Here is an 18,826-nt window from a genome sequence, read left to right on the forward strand (position 1 = left end):
GGGGAAATTTTCATGAGCAAGACCCTGAGCATCCCCTCTAATGAATGTAGAATAATGAGTTTAGTTTTAAACCATCTCTCACGTCCATATATGACACTAAATTAAAACTACAATGGACTTTTTAAAGTATTCATTAATGTAGTGATAAATCAACATGAAAATAGTGCTCCGCGCTTAATGATTTACATTGAACCAGCATATGAAAATTATAATCAAACTATCTAATTGGTCTGTGTATCATCACAGTGTAATAAAAATTGTTGCTTCTTTTGAGGAAGTCTTCTGTTGCCTTATATGACTATATCAGGGGTCAGCAACCTTTTTCAGCTGTGGGCCGGTCCACCATCACTCAGACTATGTGGGGGCTGGACTATATTTTGAAAAATAATAATGAACAAATTCCTATGCCTCACAAATAAACCAGAGATGCATTTTAAATACCGGTAAAAGCACACATTCTACTTATGTAAAAACACCAGGCAGGCCCCACAAATAACCCAGAGATGCATTTTAAATAAAAGGACACATTCTACTCATGTAAAAACACTCTGATTCCCGGACTGTCTGCGGGCTGGATTGAGAAGGCGGTTGAGCTGTATCCAGCCCCCGGGCCTTAGGTTGCCTAACCCTGGACTATACCTTACAGAGCGCTTATTAACTCCATTTTATTATGTGAAATCTGCTGTGCAGATAGGCCAGGTAATTTGCACAAAGTCGTAAGTCTGGTAGGCTTTGAATTTGACCTCAGCTCTATGTCTGCACTGCTCAATACTTCCAATAAATCTTTCCTCATCATTTGATTTTAATAATCTTTATTGATTAATCAGTTTCACTTTACAGCTTTCATGAAATTGATAGCAGAAGATAGTGAGGCGTGGTGTTAACACTTAGATTATGTGTTAACACCACGCCTCACTATCTTCTGCTATCAATTTCCTTTTAAAAAGAGGACTACTTGGCTGTGGTATCTAGTAGTTTGAACACCCACTATATTTTGTGGGATTGCAGTACAGCAGAATAAGGGATATTCATTTAGTTAGCTGGCCTGGACAATAAATCTGGTACCTTGCTTAGGGATTTGCAAATTGTGTTGCAAACTTTTGTTGTTCCACCATGTGGTGAAGTAGTGAATTGTTGCCTTAAATATTTCTTTCCTGGAATCATCCTGAAATTGCAGACTTTAAAGAAACTCACTTGATAAATTAAGAAAAACATTATGTTCCTGATGGAAGCGAGAAGACAGTGCAGAAAAAGACATGAATGCCGTTATGGTGTTCATTTGTTTTTCTGTTGTTGCTTTTTGGAAAAGTAACCCAGGTTGTTTCAAATACTGTTTTTGTTTTGTTATGTTTTGTTTTGTTTTAAACTCGCACAGTGAAAACCTTGATCTAGGAAAGCATTCATTATTGTTTTTTTGGGGGGGTCTGCTACTTGTTATGTTCATTATCTTCCTCTGAAACTAGCCTTTCTTGCTTAACTTCAGAGGAATTCTCACTGATCTTGAAGCAGAAAACGGCAATTAAGTTAGTTATTTCTTTCCCTCACTCATTCGCATCCCCTTGGGAAGCAACCTGTAAAGAAAAGAAGAAAGGGGAAAAGAAAGCTTGATCTGGTGTTTTTAATATAAAGTGGAGTGGGGTGGAAGCGAAGTCATGGTTCTTCAAACTTTATGCTGGCTTTGTGGTCATAAAAGATATCAGTTGGCCATAGTGCCTTAGTTTCTCAAACTGTCAGAAGCGTAAAATGCTAATGATAACATTCAATGATAACATTAACTACAAATATTTCATCAATCACGAAAACCTCCCTTGTTTTCATCTGCCTTTGAGGCATTGTTTATCACAACTCTGGCTACAGTTGAAAGGTTATGCATGTTATTTGAAGATTGTTCCATACAATAGCATGTTCCAATGTGGTGGCTCCTGTGTCGTTTTTTGTAGCAGCTCAAAGCTTAATTACTGGCTACATTTTTCCACACTGCAAAAACGGCTTACCACATACAGTAATTTATACATGCTTACATATGGTGATTGTAACAATATGGGCTGGGCATGGGTACATAACAGAGGGACTTAAGTAGCGTGTCCTGAAAGCGTACCTCCCCACAAAGAAACATTATGTGAATGGTTAACTGCAAAGCTGTAATATTGTAATCTTTGCCCTTAACAAAGGGCAGGATTCACCTAACAGACATATCAGTGAAAACTCTATATGATGACTTCTACTTGCACAATGGGGTTTTCCCCTCTTCCCCCGCTCTGTGCCCCCCTGAATTTTGGGGTTGGGAGAGCCCTCAGAACAGCAAGGGGGAGGGCTGACCATGCCACCTGGCAAGTTGATATGCTTGTGCAGACAGAACATCAAATAAATTGCAGCTTGAATTCCACCTAAAAACTGCAAGTAGTTTAAAGAATAATGCTGGGATTTAGTGATTTCGAAGTCACATTACCCAATTTTCGCCATGAAAATGTGAAAATGGGCACTTGATAACAGAGGGACTGCTTGATGTTATCTTTCATGCAGCTCTCTCAGTTGTCAAGTGTCAATTTCCTTGGTTTGGGAGCAAAATGTGAGTGTGCAATAGAGGGTCTTTTCCCCATCTTAGTGCCGCACATTTCCAAAGCCACCAAGAGGCCTTTCTTTGCCTTTAACCACCCTGAAAAATCTACTATAAAACAAATACTATGACTTGTAACAACTGCCTACTGAAAATGAAAGCTTATGTAACCATTGCATAATACAAAATACCTCCCCCCTCACAATTCGGTCTCCTTTCTTCAGACCCTGAATATTAGTTGATCTAGAGAAATAATAATAGCATCTGCACTAATGCAGCAAAGGAGGCATCTACAACATGTGGCTACAGGAGCCAGAATGTTTCTAGTTTAGGTGCACTATTTTAGCACTTGGAACAAATACTCTATTTGTAGAGGGTAGTAAGACCCAACTTGAATGCTTGTGACTTCTAATATGAGAGAAGTTGGAAAGTGCTTCAGGCAAAACAGGTCCTTTCATAGCACTTTGCTCTTTTGGGGGGTGGGGGAAATTAGCCTGGGTAATTGGAAAACTACCTAACAGCCAGAAAGTACAGTTTCTTATTCTTCCTGTGTATCTGATGAAAGTAATCACTTGTTGAAATTCCCTAGCAAAGAAGGCCTTGAAAAATATTCTAGGTCACTGTGACCCTATCTCTGTTAGTAGAGGAGTGAGATGACTGAAGCAGAAATGTCAGTTTACAAATTAATTGCTGTAAATTTGAAAATGGAAATTTCCAGACTTCTGGTATTTAACTGATGACTTAATTACCCAATTCAGGCATGTATGTGTGACAGGGTTTTATTGGGGGAGGGGGGAAAGCTTAGATTTTAGATAGTAGTAGGAAAGGTTGTAGTGTTTTTGTTTCATTTAGTAGGGTAGCAGAATAATGTCGTTCCCCCCCATTTATTTCTCTCCTGCCACATGTGGCTTTCAGATCGCTTTGCAGACAAGTAATTAACCACACTGCATTCAACAATATCCCAGAATGTTTGTGCTGTGGCTGAGAATAAAAATTAGTTTTGCAGATTGTTAAACATGTTTCCTACTGCTGAGTCAAAAAGCTGTAGTGCTGGCTAAAAACGATGAGGATAATGTTCTCTTCTGTTGCCCTGGTCCATATTGTGTATATATGATTAACACTTAGTAAGATCAGCTACCTGGTTTCTCCTTTTGGTTTGTGAGTGTTGTCATTTAGAGACACGTTCATAAAAGCTTATATAAGTGCTCTTTAGTGTTTATGTAATTCAGGCCTCTTTACTGTGTACAGCAGCGAGGCCAGAATAAGAGCTCGTGAGTATTTGGTGCCTTCGTTGGCTTGCATAATCTTGGAGTTAGAAGATAAATTGCCTGTCACTGAGGTTGGCCTTTAGATGTTCCAGATTTTCTGAGTGTATGCTGCTGCTGCTGCTGCTGCTGCTTTTTAAATGTGGGCTTCCTGCGTTGTTTTTTTTTGGTGTTGCCTCTTCCCTCACCATCTTACTTTAGCTATTATTTCCCCTTGGATTCATTCTTGGCTAAGTCTTGAAAAATGCACATGCCGCTCTTCTGTGTGGGAATCAGAGTCATAAAAAGTAGCATTAGCAGACAATGTCTCTGACAGTTGTGGAAGCAAGTGGAAGTCTGACGAGAGTGAGAATGAAAATGAGAAGACAATAATTGGCAAAAAGGAAATGAAGTGACAGTGAGATGATAAGTGTAGGCAAAAGCAGTGTACAGTGGTACCTCCGGTTAAGAACTTAATTCATTCTGGAGGTCCGTTCTTAACCTGAAACTGTTCTTAACCTGAGGTACCACTTTAGCTTATGGGGCCTCCTCCTGCTGCCACCAAGCAATTTCTGTTCTCATCCTGAAGTAAAGTTCTTAACCTGAGGTACTATTTCTGGGTTAGTGGCATCTGTAACCTGAAGCGTCTGTAACCCGAGGCACCACTGTACTCGTTCTGAATCCTAGAACTCCTTTTCTGTATGAGGGGTTGTTGAGGATGGTGCTCTGATTCCATGTACAGAGGAGTAATACATCTATCTGGGTCCTATTGCCTTCTATGAAACTCAGAAAGAGTAGCTCTCTCAGTGCATTTGGACTTTGTAGGTGTGTCATCTTATGTAATCATTATGTAATTAGTTCTTTGTTAGGCCTTTCCAGAGTGGGAGGGACCTAAAGCTACTGAACTGCCAGAAGGCTTGAGACTGCTCTTTAATTAGCTGGCTTGATAAAAGCTTCAGAGGTTTTCAGACTTGGCACTCCTAGGGTCTGGCACAGGGACGTCTCCCTTCCCATCCTTAGTGAGAGGTGAATTTATCTGATTATTTTGTTTGTGCAGATAGAACCTAGAAGAGTCACACTTGCGTTGTTTTCACATCTTTGGTCAGTAGTGAATTGGGTTTCTCTTTTCTTCTTGTTTTTGCAAAGAATTTGTCACTGGAGCAATTCAAGTTCTCCTAATTTCTAGTCTGCGTTTTGTTCAATACAGGGATTTTCATACATTTGCATATTGCAGGAGATGTTGTAGGAAATGTATTTTTCTCCTTCTGGTAACCCCCAACTTCTTCATTTAATGGTGTAGAGCAATTTTCCTCTGATGGCAGCTTCTTTAAACAACAATGAGGTGAGCAGCTTCTAGGGAAAGTTCCTTCCACTTCGTGCACACATTTTTATTTTTTGGTTGTGCAGGAGGTTAGAATGCCTTATTTCAGTTGGTGTAATACAGACAACAAAATACCTCTCTATTTGTGCTAATAAATATTCTAAATTCCCTGTTTGGGGCCAGATTCCTCTCACTGTGGAATCCCACACTTGATTGTCTTAAAATGCATGCCATGGTTGTCTCTGCTTTTGCCACTCCTCTTTTTCACTAATTCATATGGGGCACACATCTGAGTCAGGAGTTGAGTTATTATTGATCCCTGTTTAAGACATAGTATGTTACTGCCCCTTATGTGTGTCCATCCAGTACCTTAGGTATTGTGACATGTAGGGGATACTGTTTTAAAATTGCTAATGGTATTATAGCCAAAGTGGACTGTGTGAACCATAGACAAGAAATCTGTTACACTCAGTGCTCTACCAGCCTAATTTGTTTTTTGTTGGTATGGATGTGGACAGGTATGTTTTTCAAGTGAGATATTTAAAGCAGTACTGGAGGGTTAGAAAAGAAGTTGAAAACCCTTTGCAGTTTGAGCTGTTGGCTGTGAAATTCGTCTCAGGGTGCCCCTGCCAACTGAAGTATGGCAGAGACCTTTTCAACAGCGTCCTCCCAGATATGGAATGACCTCCTCAGAGCATCTTTCCTAGTGTCTGCATAATGGACTTTTCAGCAGGACATGAAGCCTCTTAAAAAAGTCCCCAGGCATTTTAATAGGCTTGGCTTTTTTCTTTAGCTCTCATATGTTTTGCTTTTTGCTAGATTTAGTTAGATTTGTACTGAGCCTGGCTTTATTCTGTTTATTGTTGGTGCAAGTTTTTATTTATTTTTAAATGGTTTTTAACTTTTCTTGTTAACCTCCCGGAGGGTGTGATTGATTAGGTCTTATACAAGTGATGTGAATAAATAATAAACAAATTTTGAGTTGCAGAGGATTCTGAGACACACTCCAGAGCAGGGGTGGCAACCTCTGGTCCACGGGTCTAATTAGGCCAGGCATAGGTCACCGTTTGGCTGACAATGCCATTTCCCCCAAACCACAACCATCCACCCCCACACCTGATGGAAGGGCAAGTAAGGATATGGCTACAAAGGAGCCACTGGGAGCTTGAAGTTGGTTCCCAATTGTTCCTTTGCAAGTGGGACTCACTGACAGCACAGACAGTTCTTTCATTGATAGAGTCTAAATCATACCTGGCACTGCTGCCTTGACCAACCAAGGTGCTGCAGGAGGGGCTAGTATTACATGGTTTGGCCTATACAATAGAATGTAGTAGTATAATGTAGGCTGTACCAGTTTAAACTACAGTCAGCACTATGTTCAAATGTTCTTCAATATAAAGAACTCCTTAGAAGCACAAAACAACTCTCTCTCCCCTCAAGCTTGCAGATAGCAGTGAGAGAAATGGCCCATTTCTTGCTGTTCTAGTTGCAAGGAGCTTTGTGTTATTTGTAATGTTTACCTTGAGAAGTTATTTTTAAAAAATTGATTTCCCTGTGCCTGCAATCTGAAGTAGCATTCTGTCATTTCATTCTTCTGGACGTCTGAACCAACCCTTACCCAGGACCTATTTTTAGGCATAAAGCTGAGATAAGTAGTTAAAGATGCACATATGCATCTGACATGTTGTATCTGATCCACTGTCAGGTAGAGGTTACTTTTGCCCTAATAAGCATTCACCCCATAGAGGGCAAAATGATGGAAAAGCAGTATATTGGGAAGGACAAAATGATAGGAGATCTAAGTTGAAAAGTTTTGAAGTTTGTGTGTTTGTAGACGTTGTGGCTGCCCATTGGTTAGGTTACTATCACAGAAGGCAATTGTTCCCTCATCCCACTCCAGGTGAACAGGAAATTGGTAGACCATGGGTAGCGGGGTTGCACAGAAGAGAAGAGATGTGCATGTGAGAAGTAGGTACAATGGTACCTCGGGTTACAAATGCTTCAGGTTACAGACCCCGCTAACCCAGAAATAGTACCTCGGATTAAGAACTTTGCTTCAGGATGAGAACAGAAATTGTGCGGTGGTGGCAGCGGGAGGCCCCATTAGCTAAAGTGGTATCTCAGGTTAAGAACAGTTTCAGGTTAAGAATGGACCTCCAGAACGAATTAAGTTCTTAATCCGAGGTACCACTGTATAGCCTTTTGTTTTTTATTGCTATTATTTCATCACGGTCGGGAGAAGGGATCAGAACTACCAAGACAAATATTCTACTGGGTCCCAGGGTTTTACCTATTTCTGATTTCTGAAAATACTCATTAGATAAAATATGTGAAGGGAATGTGTGTTAGCTGTAGCTGTCTGCTTCTAATATTGGATTCTTCAGCCCTTCAGAATTCTGCATGAACTATGGCTTTGTTTTTGACTCTGGGGAAGTCATTGGTTTAATGACTCATCCTGCAGAATACGGTCATGTGTGCTGCTATTGCTGCTTCCTGTTGCCCTATTTTATCCAATCTTTTGATCTAGTTATATAATTGTGAATGAAAGGGAAAAGCCATGGGTGTAAAATCACTTTGTATAATGTTACCATACTTTTTGACTTAATATTCCAGAGAAATGTTATTTAACATGGGTAGCAGAGTTCTAGTCTGATAACTTCCAAGAAATTAGACTCTCTTCCCAGTACTGGGATTCCTTGGGGTAAATGAGTGCAATCTGTGGGCTTGTTTGTTGTGACATTTCTGTTGCCGCATGCTTCCCTAAAGGCGGTGTCTGTACTAGAAAATGTATCAAGTTCAAGGAATGACCTAGCTTTTGCTTCCTCTGTATGTGTTTCTGTGTGTGTGTGTGTGTGAGAGAGAGAGAGAGAGAGAGAGAGAGAGAGAGAGAGAGAGAGAAGAGCAGAGAGGAGAGGAGAGGTCAGGTTTGGTTCAGCTGCACTTGTTCCTTGTAGGAATGTAAAATTATAGAGCAAATAGGTGCTGTTTGCACTTAGATCATTTCATTTAAAATGCTTTGCCATGATATGAAGGGGTTCTGAGTCCTTAGGTACGATCTGAGAGTCCAAATCAACCAGCTTTTTGGCTTATGAAACAGATTTTCAGCATGCAGTGAGCCCTTGACAAATGCAGCTCCACTTTGTCCTGGTATTTTAACACATGACAGTTGTCCACATGTGACCATTCAAATGTAACATTTATGGAAGTGGAGCTGCTTCCACATAGTTTAAGGGTGAGGAACTTTTCTGTCCAGACCTTAGTCTCCCCAAACCCTGGCAGGCCCGAATTGGCAGGTGGGTGGTCAGTCACTTGATGTCATAGTGACACCTGCTCCTTAAACTCACATTCTTTTGTGTGTTGACTTCCATGCAGCTTGTTAAACCTCTGAAAACTGGAGTGTTAAAGAGTAATGCAAGGCTGCTTGGAAAGGGGCTTTCAAGGGGCTGTTCTTTGAACCTCTGGTTCCATTCAGGAAACTGCTTCCTATTCCTTGAAGAAGCCTCTCTCCTATGGCCCATCAGCTGATGGATGGATGGGAGCAAGCCTTGCTCCAGCAAAGGAACAAATTGGGAGCTCACGTTAACCTCTGATTGTTCCTTTGAAGTCCTGCCCTATTTAGCACCTGACACATGATGTTGCGTGGCTTCCCAGAAATGGCTCAGCAGGCCATGCTTGACCCACAGACCAGAGGTTCCCCACTCCTAACATAGTTCAACTCCACACCATTCCAGCAGTATGTGTTTATAAAATAAAGAAAAAGGAAGAAAAAAACCTCAGCAGGCAGAATATCATGGTTATTTAAGAGGTAACTGTGGCATAGTAATTACATCAGTTCCCATGTGTAGTGTGTGTGTATTTATATACATACAAACAACACACACACGCATAGGTACATATGTATCATTTTGCTCAAGTGGCATTGGACCATGTGGAAGCTGTCAGAAATGTCTAACCTATTGCCAGAACTCAATTTCTTTTGTGAGTGAGGGTGTCTACAAAATAAGTTTGGAAACTTGGGGTTTTCAGCATCTTAAGGACTGATAAGTTACTTGACTTCTTGGTTTGAATTAGCACATGTGGAAGGAAAGAAAGAGAAAGAAAGAAATAGTTGATTTTGTACAACTTACTCTAACTTTCTTTCTTTCAGACCAGTCCCATGAAGCGGTGTTTGGCAGTGATCATCTTCAACATGGTGAAGATGGGGAATGGCAACGCTCTACTTCAACTACCTCATCTCAGAGTGAACAGGCAGAGAAACTGTTGCAGAATCAGCACAAGAGCCTGGCCTCTGAGGACACCAAAAAGAAGAGGGCTCAGAAACCTTCTCACATGAGGAGGAACATAAGGTGAACAGCATTTTTAAAAAATGTGTACAGGATTTAAGTATCGTAATAATTAACAGATTGTCATTATCAGTGTTGTTTATTACTGTCCCTTGAACCCAATTTAGGATGGTGTGTTCAAGAGCTGTAGACATATGCTAAAATGGAAATGAAATGATACTACTGAAGGGGAAGATCACAGGTTTGGTGGTTATTACAAGGAAAATATTGAAAGGCAAATTTAGAAGGCATATAGATAAAGTGATCATTGATGGTTGATTCCTTGAGACTGTTCTTGCAGAATCCCATGAAAGAGTGGCATAATCTGATGCTCTTTCCTTTGAACCAATAGCACTTTTGGAGCTTTAATTAGTATTACATGCTTTTAAAAATTATTTTGAGATTCTTTTTTTCTGGCAGGTGTGTTATCCACAGCAATATACAGTGGTAGCTTGGTTCCCAAACTTAATCCATTCTGGAAGTCTGTTCCAAAACCAAAGCGTTCTAAAACGAAGGTGTGCTTTCCCATAGAAAGTAATGCAAAATGGATTAATCCATTCCAGACTTTTAAAAACAACAACTAAAACAGCAATTTAACATGAATTTTACTATCTAACCATTGATTCATAAAATGAAAGCAATAATCAATGTACTGTACTATAAAATAAATAGGACAGTATGTAAGAGGATAAAAATTAAAAAAAAATCTTCTTACATGCACTGATGATAGTCATTGTTTGGATGGGGGGGCTTTTATCCATTTCTGCAGTCATACAATCAATCAATCAATCAATCAATCAATAGCTGCACTGGGTTTCACACAGTCACAAAAACAAGTCCCAAGCCACAGTCACAAGTCAGTCCCATAAAACAAAGAACAAGTCACTGTCAAAAAAACGAAAAAGCCACACAAACAAAAACGCGAAAAATAGCAAAAAACAAAAGCTCCAAATATCACCTCTGTGTTGCCTGGGTGCTTGACACTCAACAGCCAACAGACTCAACAGGAAGCCTCTGATTAGAAGCAGAACATGTTCCGCTTCCAAGGCAAAGTTCACAAACCAGAACACCTTCTTCCGGGTTTGCAGTGTTCTATTTCAAAGTTGTTCATAAACTAAGCTGTTCTAAAACCAAGTACCAATGTAATAATCTTGATTACTATCAAGAGAGCATTAGGACTGTGGCCCATATCTGGCAACACATACTTACCAGCAACTTATTTCCCCCAACCTTTCAATTAAAACTTTCAGAATCAGATATATTAATCTCTTCAATGCCAGCCCCTTCCTAGTATAAAATTAAACACTTGCCCTGCAGCTGTAAGTGAATTGTCTCTATTGAAATAGAGACACCTGTGGTGTTCTTGGGCCTTCCTGTAACTTTCCTTCTGAAAATGCTGTGCACCAGTTGTTTTTAATTCCAGTTGGCAAAACGAAGCTAACAGAAGCTGCATAGAGAAACTTTGTTTTGGAGTAATATGTTCTCTGTTTGTGCATTCAGGAAGCTACTGCGGGAGGACCAGTTGGAAGCTGTGACAAAAGCAGCCCAGCAGGAGGAGTTGGAAAGAAGGAAGCGACTTGAGCAGCAAAGGAAGGAGTATCAAGCCAGCATCCCCACAGTACCCTTAGAGTTTCTCCCAGGTAGAGTGATGATGCTGACTACTTCTGAACCAAAAACCTACCTGAGGACAAGTACTATCTTCAGTCCTTCCCCCCCAAGCTAAACTTGCTAAACTTCCAAAGAAGGCTTAGATAAACTCTTTGCATTTATATCTCACCTTCCTTCCTTCCAAGGCAATTACAGTGTGGCATACATGGTTTCTACCCCCCTCCCTTTATCCTCACCCTGTGAACATAGGCTTGGCTGGCCTTCGAACACCCATTGTGCTTGATGGCTGAATTTGAATCTAAGTCACCTTAGTCCTAGGGATGTGGGTGGCGTTGTGGTCTAAACCACTGAGCCTCTTGGGCTTGCCGATTGGAAGGTCGGCAGTTCGAATCCCTGCGATGGGGTGAGCTCCCGTTGCTCCGTCCCAGTTTTGCCAACCTAGCAGTTTGAAAGCATGCTAGTGCAAGTAGATAAATAGGTACTGCATTTCTGTGCTCTCTGGCTTCCGTCACAGTGTTCCGTTGTGCCAGAAGCAGTTTCGTCATGCTGGCCACGTGACCCGGAAAGCTGTCTGTGGACCAATACTGGCTCCCTCAGCCTTGACCCCATAGTCAAGTTTGACTGGACTTAACTGTCCAGGGGTCCTTTATCTTTTTACCTTTTTTACTTTGATATTTTAACCCCTACACAAGTACCGTGGGAATGGCTGCAGTACATCATTCCTTGTGGTTTCTTAGCGTGGTTGTATACCTGTCAAATGTTATACAACTATTTTTCATGTTAAGTAAGGCTTACTGTTAATAAAAGATGGGCTCATTACCATCATCTTTAATGTAAGTGAATTTGTAATCTCTGTGGTCAAAGTAATGACCTGTGGTACCATCTAATGCAGAGCTATTCAGAGTGAGTTCAGGTTATGCTGAGAAGAAGGAAAGAGTGTTAAAGTAATTAACATTCCTTTTTTGTTTACTATTCTTAAGATTTTAGCAGTTGAAAGATAAGAGGCTTCTTAGGCAATTGCCTGTTCTTGTTCTTAAATAACAGCTTAATGTTGTTTTTAAGGCCACAGTACTTTGCACACTTACCTGGGAGTAAGCACCATAGAATATTTTGAGTAACCATACTTAGAATTTTACCTTTTAAAAAAGGTTTTCTGGAATTGCAGAAAAACATTTTATTCGGGTTTTTTAAAAAACAACAATATTAAGTGATCTACCTATAAGTTAAACAAAGCAGTGTTAATTTCAGAACAAATTTGTATATCAGATCTAATTTGGGTAAGCAAAAAACAAACAAACAAACAAACAAACAGTTAAGTCAGTAGTGTTTAGGTAAGTAAATGAGGTGGGTGTTTTTTGTTTCATTTCCTCACTCTGGGTTGTTTAGCATTATTTATTATTGTTTGCTGCTTTGGTTTAGAGGAGATTGCTTTAAGAACTGCAGAGGTTGCTCAGCTTTCCCCTCAAGTATTATCTGAAGACGTCATCTGCTTAGACAGCACCAGCAGTGGCAGTGAGGATGACTCCAAAGGAAGACTCCATAGCATTAAAGATGGTAAGAACAGATAGTAATCACTTGACATTCTCTCACTGTGCCCTACAACAGTTTCATATCCCCTGTCTCCATGCAGCCCCAGCCCACCTCTAATGCTGTTCCAGAGAGTCTCCCAGCCCTCTAAAAAGCTGGGTGTGTGTGAGGACACTGAGAAGGGGGAATTGGTGAATATCCCTCATCCCCAACAGCAGAGCTCTCTGTAAATAGAGTGCCACCCATGGGTAGTTTGAATCCAGACTAGTTTATAGATGAATATATTTAATATATTATAGAGTTGATAGTTGCATAATGTATGTAGGTCCATATTTATTTGCATAAGCCACTAGTTATTGCAATTTGTGTACAAAAATGCAAACATGAACACAATTTAACAGGTAAAAATTCCATAGTAAATTTAAAAGCACCAGCCATTGCAATTTGTTTATAAAGTACAAATATATATAAATACAAATGAAACAGGTACGATTTCTAAACAAAATTAAAATTAAAAATCATACAGCTGAAAACTGCATATTTGTTGCCCTTATCTTAATGTCATTAGATAGAATTTTTGCTGTCACTAGCTTACCTTGATTTGCAAGGAAAAACCAGCTGAATCTCAGCTGAATGCCTCATTTGAGATAATAGTGCTGGGGTAATTAATTCTTTACCTATGTCTCTCTATGAAGAGCAAAACAACAGTGCATGGGCCACTGTTTCTGTACTACCATCACCACATGAACATGCAGTTATGGAAGGAAGTTCTCTTAAAGCAACCATCAAATACTGCTGAAAGTAGCACATTTAGTCATGCACTCAAGAAAGGTCTATGTCAGGCTTCCTCAGCCTCGGCCCTCCAGATGTTTTTGGCCTACAACTCCCATGATCCCTAGCTAGCAGGACCAGTGGTCAGGGATGATGGGAATTGTAGTCTCAAAACATCTGGAGGGCCAAGGTGAGGAAGCCTGGTCTATACTTTAGAATCACTATATCCTGTAGATAAACCACCATTGTATCGGAGGCTAGTTGAAAAACAGTCATACCAGGGACATAGTTTTCTCATTGCAGGCAAATTGTTCCATTCAGTATCAAACTGGCATTGCCTCAATAGGTCTTTTGCTTTTTTGAAACCTAAACTTGGTTGTTATGAATAACCAAGAAAGCATAACCTTAAATTGATTTCTTTCATTGAACTGCTTTTGTGTGAATCAAGTGGGAAGCAATCCAGTAGGGGTGAAATTAAACAAGAGCCAAAAGATTCTGATCCAGGCCTGTGTAGCAGTAGAGAGGAGACCAACTTCAAATTGCACAGCACCACAATATATCAATGAATAGACTGACTTGTAGATGGATATCTATTTCTGATTTTTGCATCTGTAAAATCACTGACATGAAAATTACACTTTGTCTTTTACTTGATCTCTCCACGTACTCTGCAATTATTTCATGAAAGCAGTGCTCATGTGTCTTCATTTTCTTTCTTTTTTCTCATTTCTCTCACTCTCTAGTTGAAAGTAGAGCAAAATGAAAGAATTGCAAGATAGTTTAATATTCAGTTATTGGGTATGCCTACACTAAGTTTGTTAGCATGATTAGTTACATTTTTTTAACCTTCATAATTTATTACTTTGCTTAGTTTTCTATTCTAGAGAAAATAGGAAATGAAGGCACAGGAATAGATAGTTCAATATGAACATTACAAATGAGATAAAAATACGATGGAGGTGCTAATCTCCCACGTCTGGTTGTCTTACAGAAGTGATAGAATTAAGTTCAGGAGAAGATGAATCCCTTCAGATTGTAGACAGCAGTGACTCTGGCAATGAAGGGGATGAAGATGCTTCTGAAGAGAGCAGTGGCGCTCACGTGAACGATGCTCTAAACCAGTTAGATGCTTCAGGACAAGTAATTGTTAACATCAACCACCCACCAAATGAAGAAGACATTTACCTGGCTCCTCAACTTGCACGAGCTGTAAAACCACACCAGGTACTGGAGATCTTCAGTCTGGACATTAAAAGGACTTCAGCAACTTTCTTTTCAGAAGCTGTACTTTGGTGTAACGTGCCCTGATAAATCTCAGCCCTTGTAGTGTTGCATATGTATGTGACGAAATGCATATACAGCCTAGCAGTTTGTTGCGTTCCCACCCATAATCTCTTTGACATTGTTTGTTACTCTTTCTAGATTGGTGGTATCCGCTTCCTGTATGATAATCTGGTGGAATCCTTGGAAAGATTTAAAACCAGCAGTGGGTTTGGCTGTATCTTAGCTCATAGCATGGGGCTGGGCAAGACCCTCCAGGTCATCTCTTTTTTGGATGTACTTTTCCGGCACATTGAGGCGAAGACTGTCTTGGCCATTGTACCCGTAAGTAGACTGGGCAGAAGACTGTGTTGGTTCTGTTTGTGTAGGTGTTGGAGGGAGGAGGGAGGGCCTTTCAAAACTGAGAGCAAGCTCTGATGTCTCTTGGCTTCCATTTCCCACCACTTAATTATACCCATTTTAGGATTACATAGAGAGGCTCAGTTCTTGCACTGAGGAGCAGATGCAGGAGATACTGTGTGGTCTTCCTTAGCTGTCCCCTCCCCCTTTACCGTCACAACTCCCTCCCTCTCTCTCTCTTTCTCTCTTACACACACACACACACACACACACACACACACACACTTACTTGAGAAGACTTGTATTTGTTACATCCTTTAAAAACCAGTTGAGTGTTACATGTGAATAGATACTTGCATGAACTTGAACCTGAAAAGCTGGTTTTGTCCTTGAATGCTCAGTGTTCTGTGGTCTTAGCTTCAGAATCCTTACTGGTGTGTCTCATACTTCCCATCACCCTCTTTTCTTACAGGTAAACACTCTTCAAAACTGGCTAGCAGAGTTCAACATGTGGCTTCCAGCACCAGAAGCCCTCCCTGCTGACTATGATCCAAAAGAGATTCAGCCTCGTACCTTCAAAGTCCATATCTTGAATGATGAACACAAGTAAGTGCAATTAATACACTTACACAGGTGTTGTGTAGAGCTGTTGCTGCAGTTTATACCCTGACTTTTGACCCTTGAAGGTCCTCAACTGCTTAAATAAACCTTCGTATGCAAAATGGCTGATAAAAACTAATGTAACAGTAAATATAACAGGTAAAATCAGAAAAGCACCTTTCATTAAACCATCACCATAGGGCTTATAGGCACATTATTTTAGTTACCACAATGTATATTTCACTTGATTGTAGTAAAACCTCTAAGCAGCTTACAAGGAAATTTTTAATTATCAATAGCAAAGTTAAAAATAAATAATTAAAACCATTTAAAAGATGATGAAATTTAATATTGGACTAAAAAGCAATTAAAACACATCAACACCTGTGTGTTTAGATAGACATTTCTAAACAAAATGTTTTAAGCAGGCACTGAAAAGAGTACAGTGAAAGTGCCTGTCTGAAGTCAGTAGACAGGGAGTTACAAAACGTAGGTGCCACACATTACAGGGGACCCTCTGGATACGTAACTTTCAGGTTATGAATGCAGCAAACCTGGAAGTGTATTCTTCCGGGTTTCACCACGCTCGTATTGGTACGTTTTGTTTTTCTCTACAGGACCACAGCAGCTCGTGCCAAAGTGGTAACTGATTGGGTGACTGATGGTGGCGTGTTGCTGATGGGTTATGAGATGTATCGTCTCCTTTCATTGAAGAAATCCTTTGCCACAGGCAGAAGGAAAAAAAGCAAAAAGCAGACTGGCCCTGTCATTATAGATTTGGATGAAGAGGATCGTCAGCAGGAGCTTTTAAAAGGTTCAGAGGCGTTTGTCTTTTAAAACTCTTAATTTTACTTCCATTTTAAGAGATGCAATCCTTAGATAATTATTTTTACTAATATGTGGACACAGGAAAATTATTAACCAAAAATTGTTTAGAAACAGAGGCCCTATTATATTTATCTCTAACATGGATTGAATGGACATGTGTTCTGTGAAGTCTCACTGGAAATTTTAAACAAGAGCCGTGGTAATCATCGCCTAAGCCACTGAAGAAGGTTTCAGTGTCCTTCTGTCACCAGTGTCCTCAGTCAGATTGGAATGGCTATCGCTACAATCCATTCATGTTTTCTGACCTATACATTTTCCTTTGCTGGATTTTTCACATTTTTTTTTTGCATTAAATCAAGAATTGTGCACAACAGCTTCCTGTGTTGCTTTTTTTCATTCAGGAATCGAGAAAGCTTTGTCCCGCCCTGGGCCAGATGTGGTCATCTGTGATGAGGGACATCGGATAAAGAATTGCCATGCTAGCACCTCTCAGGCCTTGAAGAGCATCCGATCTCGGCGACGGGTGGTACTCACTGGCTACCCTCTGCAGAACAACCTAATTGAGTATTGGTGTATGGTGGACTTCGTCCGTCCTGACTTTCTTGGTACCCGGCAGGAGTTCAGTAACATGTTTGAGCGCCCTATCCTGAATGGACAGTGTATTGATAGCACCCCTCAGGATGTTCGCCTCATGAGGTATCGCAGTCACGTCCTGCACAGCCTGCTGGAGGGCTTTGTTCAAAGGTGAGTCCACATCAGATTGCCAGCACCTTAGGTTTTTTCCAACAATCCTTTTGAACTTTGTGCTGAGCCACATTGTTGAGTACTGCGAGTCAGTTCAGTAAATTGGACTTTTGGATCTGAAAACAGAAACATATCATGATCAGCTAAAGAGTTTAGGGAAGCTTTTAATGTTTAATAGATTATTGTATTTTAATATTCTGTTGGAAGCTGCCCAGATGGCCAGGGTAGAAATTATTATTATTATTATTATTATTATTATTATTATTATTATTATTATTATTATTACCATCATTAGAGAAATGATGCTATGTCAGAGTTAGAAACAAATTATTTTGAAGGTTGACCATTGTTTTTTGAGTTGGCATTTTGTCAAATTGTTGAATTTCATGATTCTTGAGGTTTCCACTTTTAAGTTTTACGTAATAAGGTGCAATGTGACGCACATGGAAGGCTGCTCCAGCAATCTCATTTTGATGTACATGCTATTAAATCTAGGTGCAATGTTGTGAATAGCAGCCTGCTTGTGTAACATTTTGCATCCAAGCCTATGAACGTAATTTACAAAGATCTGACAGTTGCAAGTTCAGTTTGAGTTGTATATTGCTATAGATTAAATATTTACTCAAAATTCCAATTGGGAAGTTATACTTCCTTGGTAACAAACCCAGAGGCATGGCTCAAATCTTGCAGTGACCTAAGAAAAACAATTGTCCACTTCCATCAATGAGCTTGCACAACAAAGTATCTTGTGGTTCCCTCGAGAAGTACAAATTTATTATGGCATAAGCTTTTATGGCATACCGTCTGTTTTATCTGATGCAGTTGTAGTCCGCAAATGCTGATTTCAGGGGGGCCTAACCCTTTTTTGAGCGGAGGATTGACCCATGCTGCATGTCAAAATGGATGTGACCAAAGTGTAAAAGTGGCAATGGTCGATAATAATAAAGATTTTTTTAAAAAATAACATTTTTGTTTGTGAGGGTGTGTGTCAACACCCCTTTTTTGCATTATAGAATCACAGCAGGGAACTTGCTGGAATGTTCAGCATTTTTTAAAAATTAGAAATTGTGGTGGGAACTTGAAGGGATACAAATGACCTTTTGGCAGCAGTACATCACAACAGGGGACCTATGGGAGTAATCATAATTATAATATAATATAGTTTAAACACTTCAAAGTAATTCTTGTTTTTTAAAAAGTGGAGAGGACTTCTGGCATCATGACATCGCAGTAAGAAATACATAGGAACAGGCAATATTTTTTAAAAAGCTAATTAAAACATTTTCTTGACATGACAAATGTGGGAGGGCACTTAGGGCCACAGAGAAGCTTTTTGGGAGGAGGGTGGCAGGTACAGTGCCTAGGCTAGGAACCCCCAGCTTCTACCATGATGAATTTTGAAGTCTTTGTGATGCCACAGGACTCTAAATAACCTAAGAAAGGTCCTGCTGGATCAGGCCAGTGGCCCATCTAGTCCAGCACCCTGTTCTCACAGTGGCCAACCAGACGCCTGTGGGAAACCAGGGAGCAGAACCTGAGCGCAACAGTGCTTTTCTCCACTTGCGATTCCCAGTCACTGGTACTCAGAGGCATATTATCTCCCAGCAGTGGAAGTGCAGCATTGTGGCAAGTAGAGACTTAACATGGGTAACCCCCCTGGAAATTACAAGTATATTTCTCATGC

General features: G+C 40.2%; 1 protein-coding gene across 7 annotated transcripts in view; it reads left to right on the forward strand.

Annotated features, from left to right (window-relative positions):
* The window catches only part of RAD54L2 (RAD54 like 2), a 72,093-nt gene that overhangs the window by 36,069 nt on the left and 17,198 nt on the right, over positions 1 to 18,826 (forward strand). For all 7 annotated transcript variants that reach the window (XM_081900226.1, XM_081900227.1, XM_081900225.1 and 4 more), the window contains 8 exons: positions 9,270 to 9,468; positions 10,945 to 11,084; positions 12,472 to 12,606; positions 14,342 to 14,574; positions 14,773 to 14,955; positions 15,443 to 15,576; positions 16,188 to 16,384; positions 16,800 to 17,142. In XM_081900226.1, coding sequence (XP_081756352.1) covers positions 9,270 to 9,468; positions 10,945 to 11,084; positions 12,472 to 12,606; positions 14,342 to 14,574; positions 14,773 to 14,955; positions 15,443 to 15,576; positions 16,188 to 16,384; positions 16,800 to 17,142 — 1,564 coding nt within the window. The remainder of the gene's footprint in view (positions 1 to 9,269; positions 9,469 to 10,944; positions 11,085 to 12,471; positions 12,607 to 14,341; positions 14,575 to 14,772; positions 14,956 to 15,442; positions 15,577 to 16,187; positions 16,385 to 16,799; positions 17,143 to 18,826) is intronic.

Source organism: Podarcis melisellensis (assembly GCF_964234715.1).
Source record: "Podarcis melisellensis genome assembly, chromosome: 2".
Lineage (NCBI taxonomy): Eukaryota > Metazoa > Chordata > Lepidosauria > Squamata > Lacertidae > Podarcis > Podarcis melisellensis.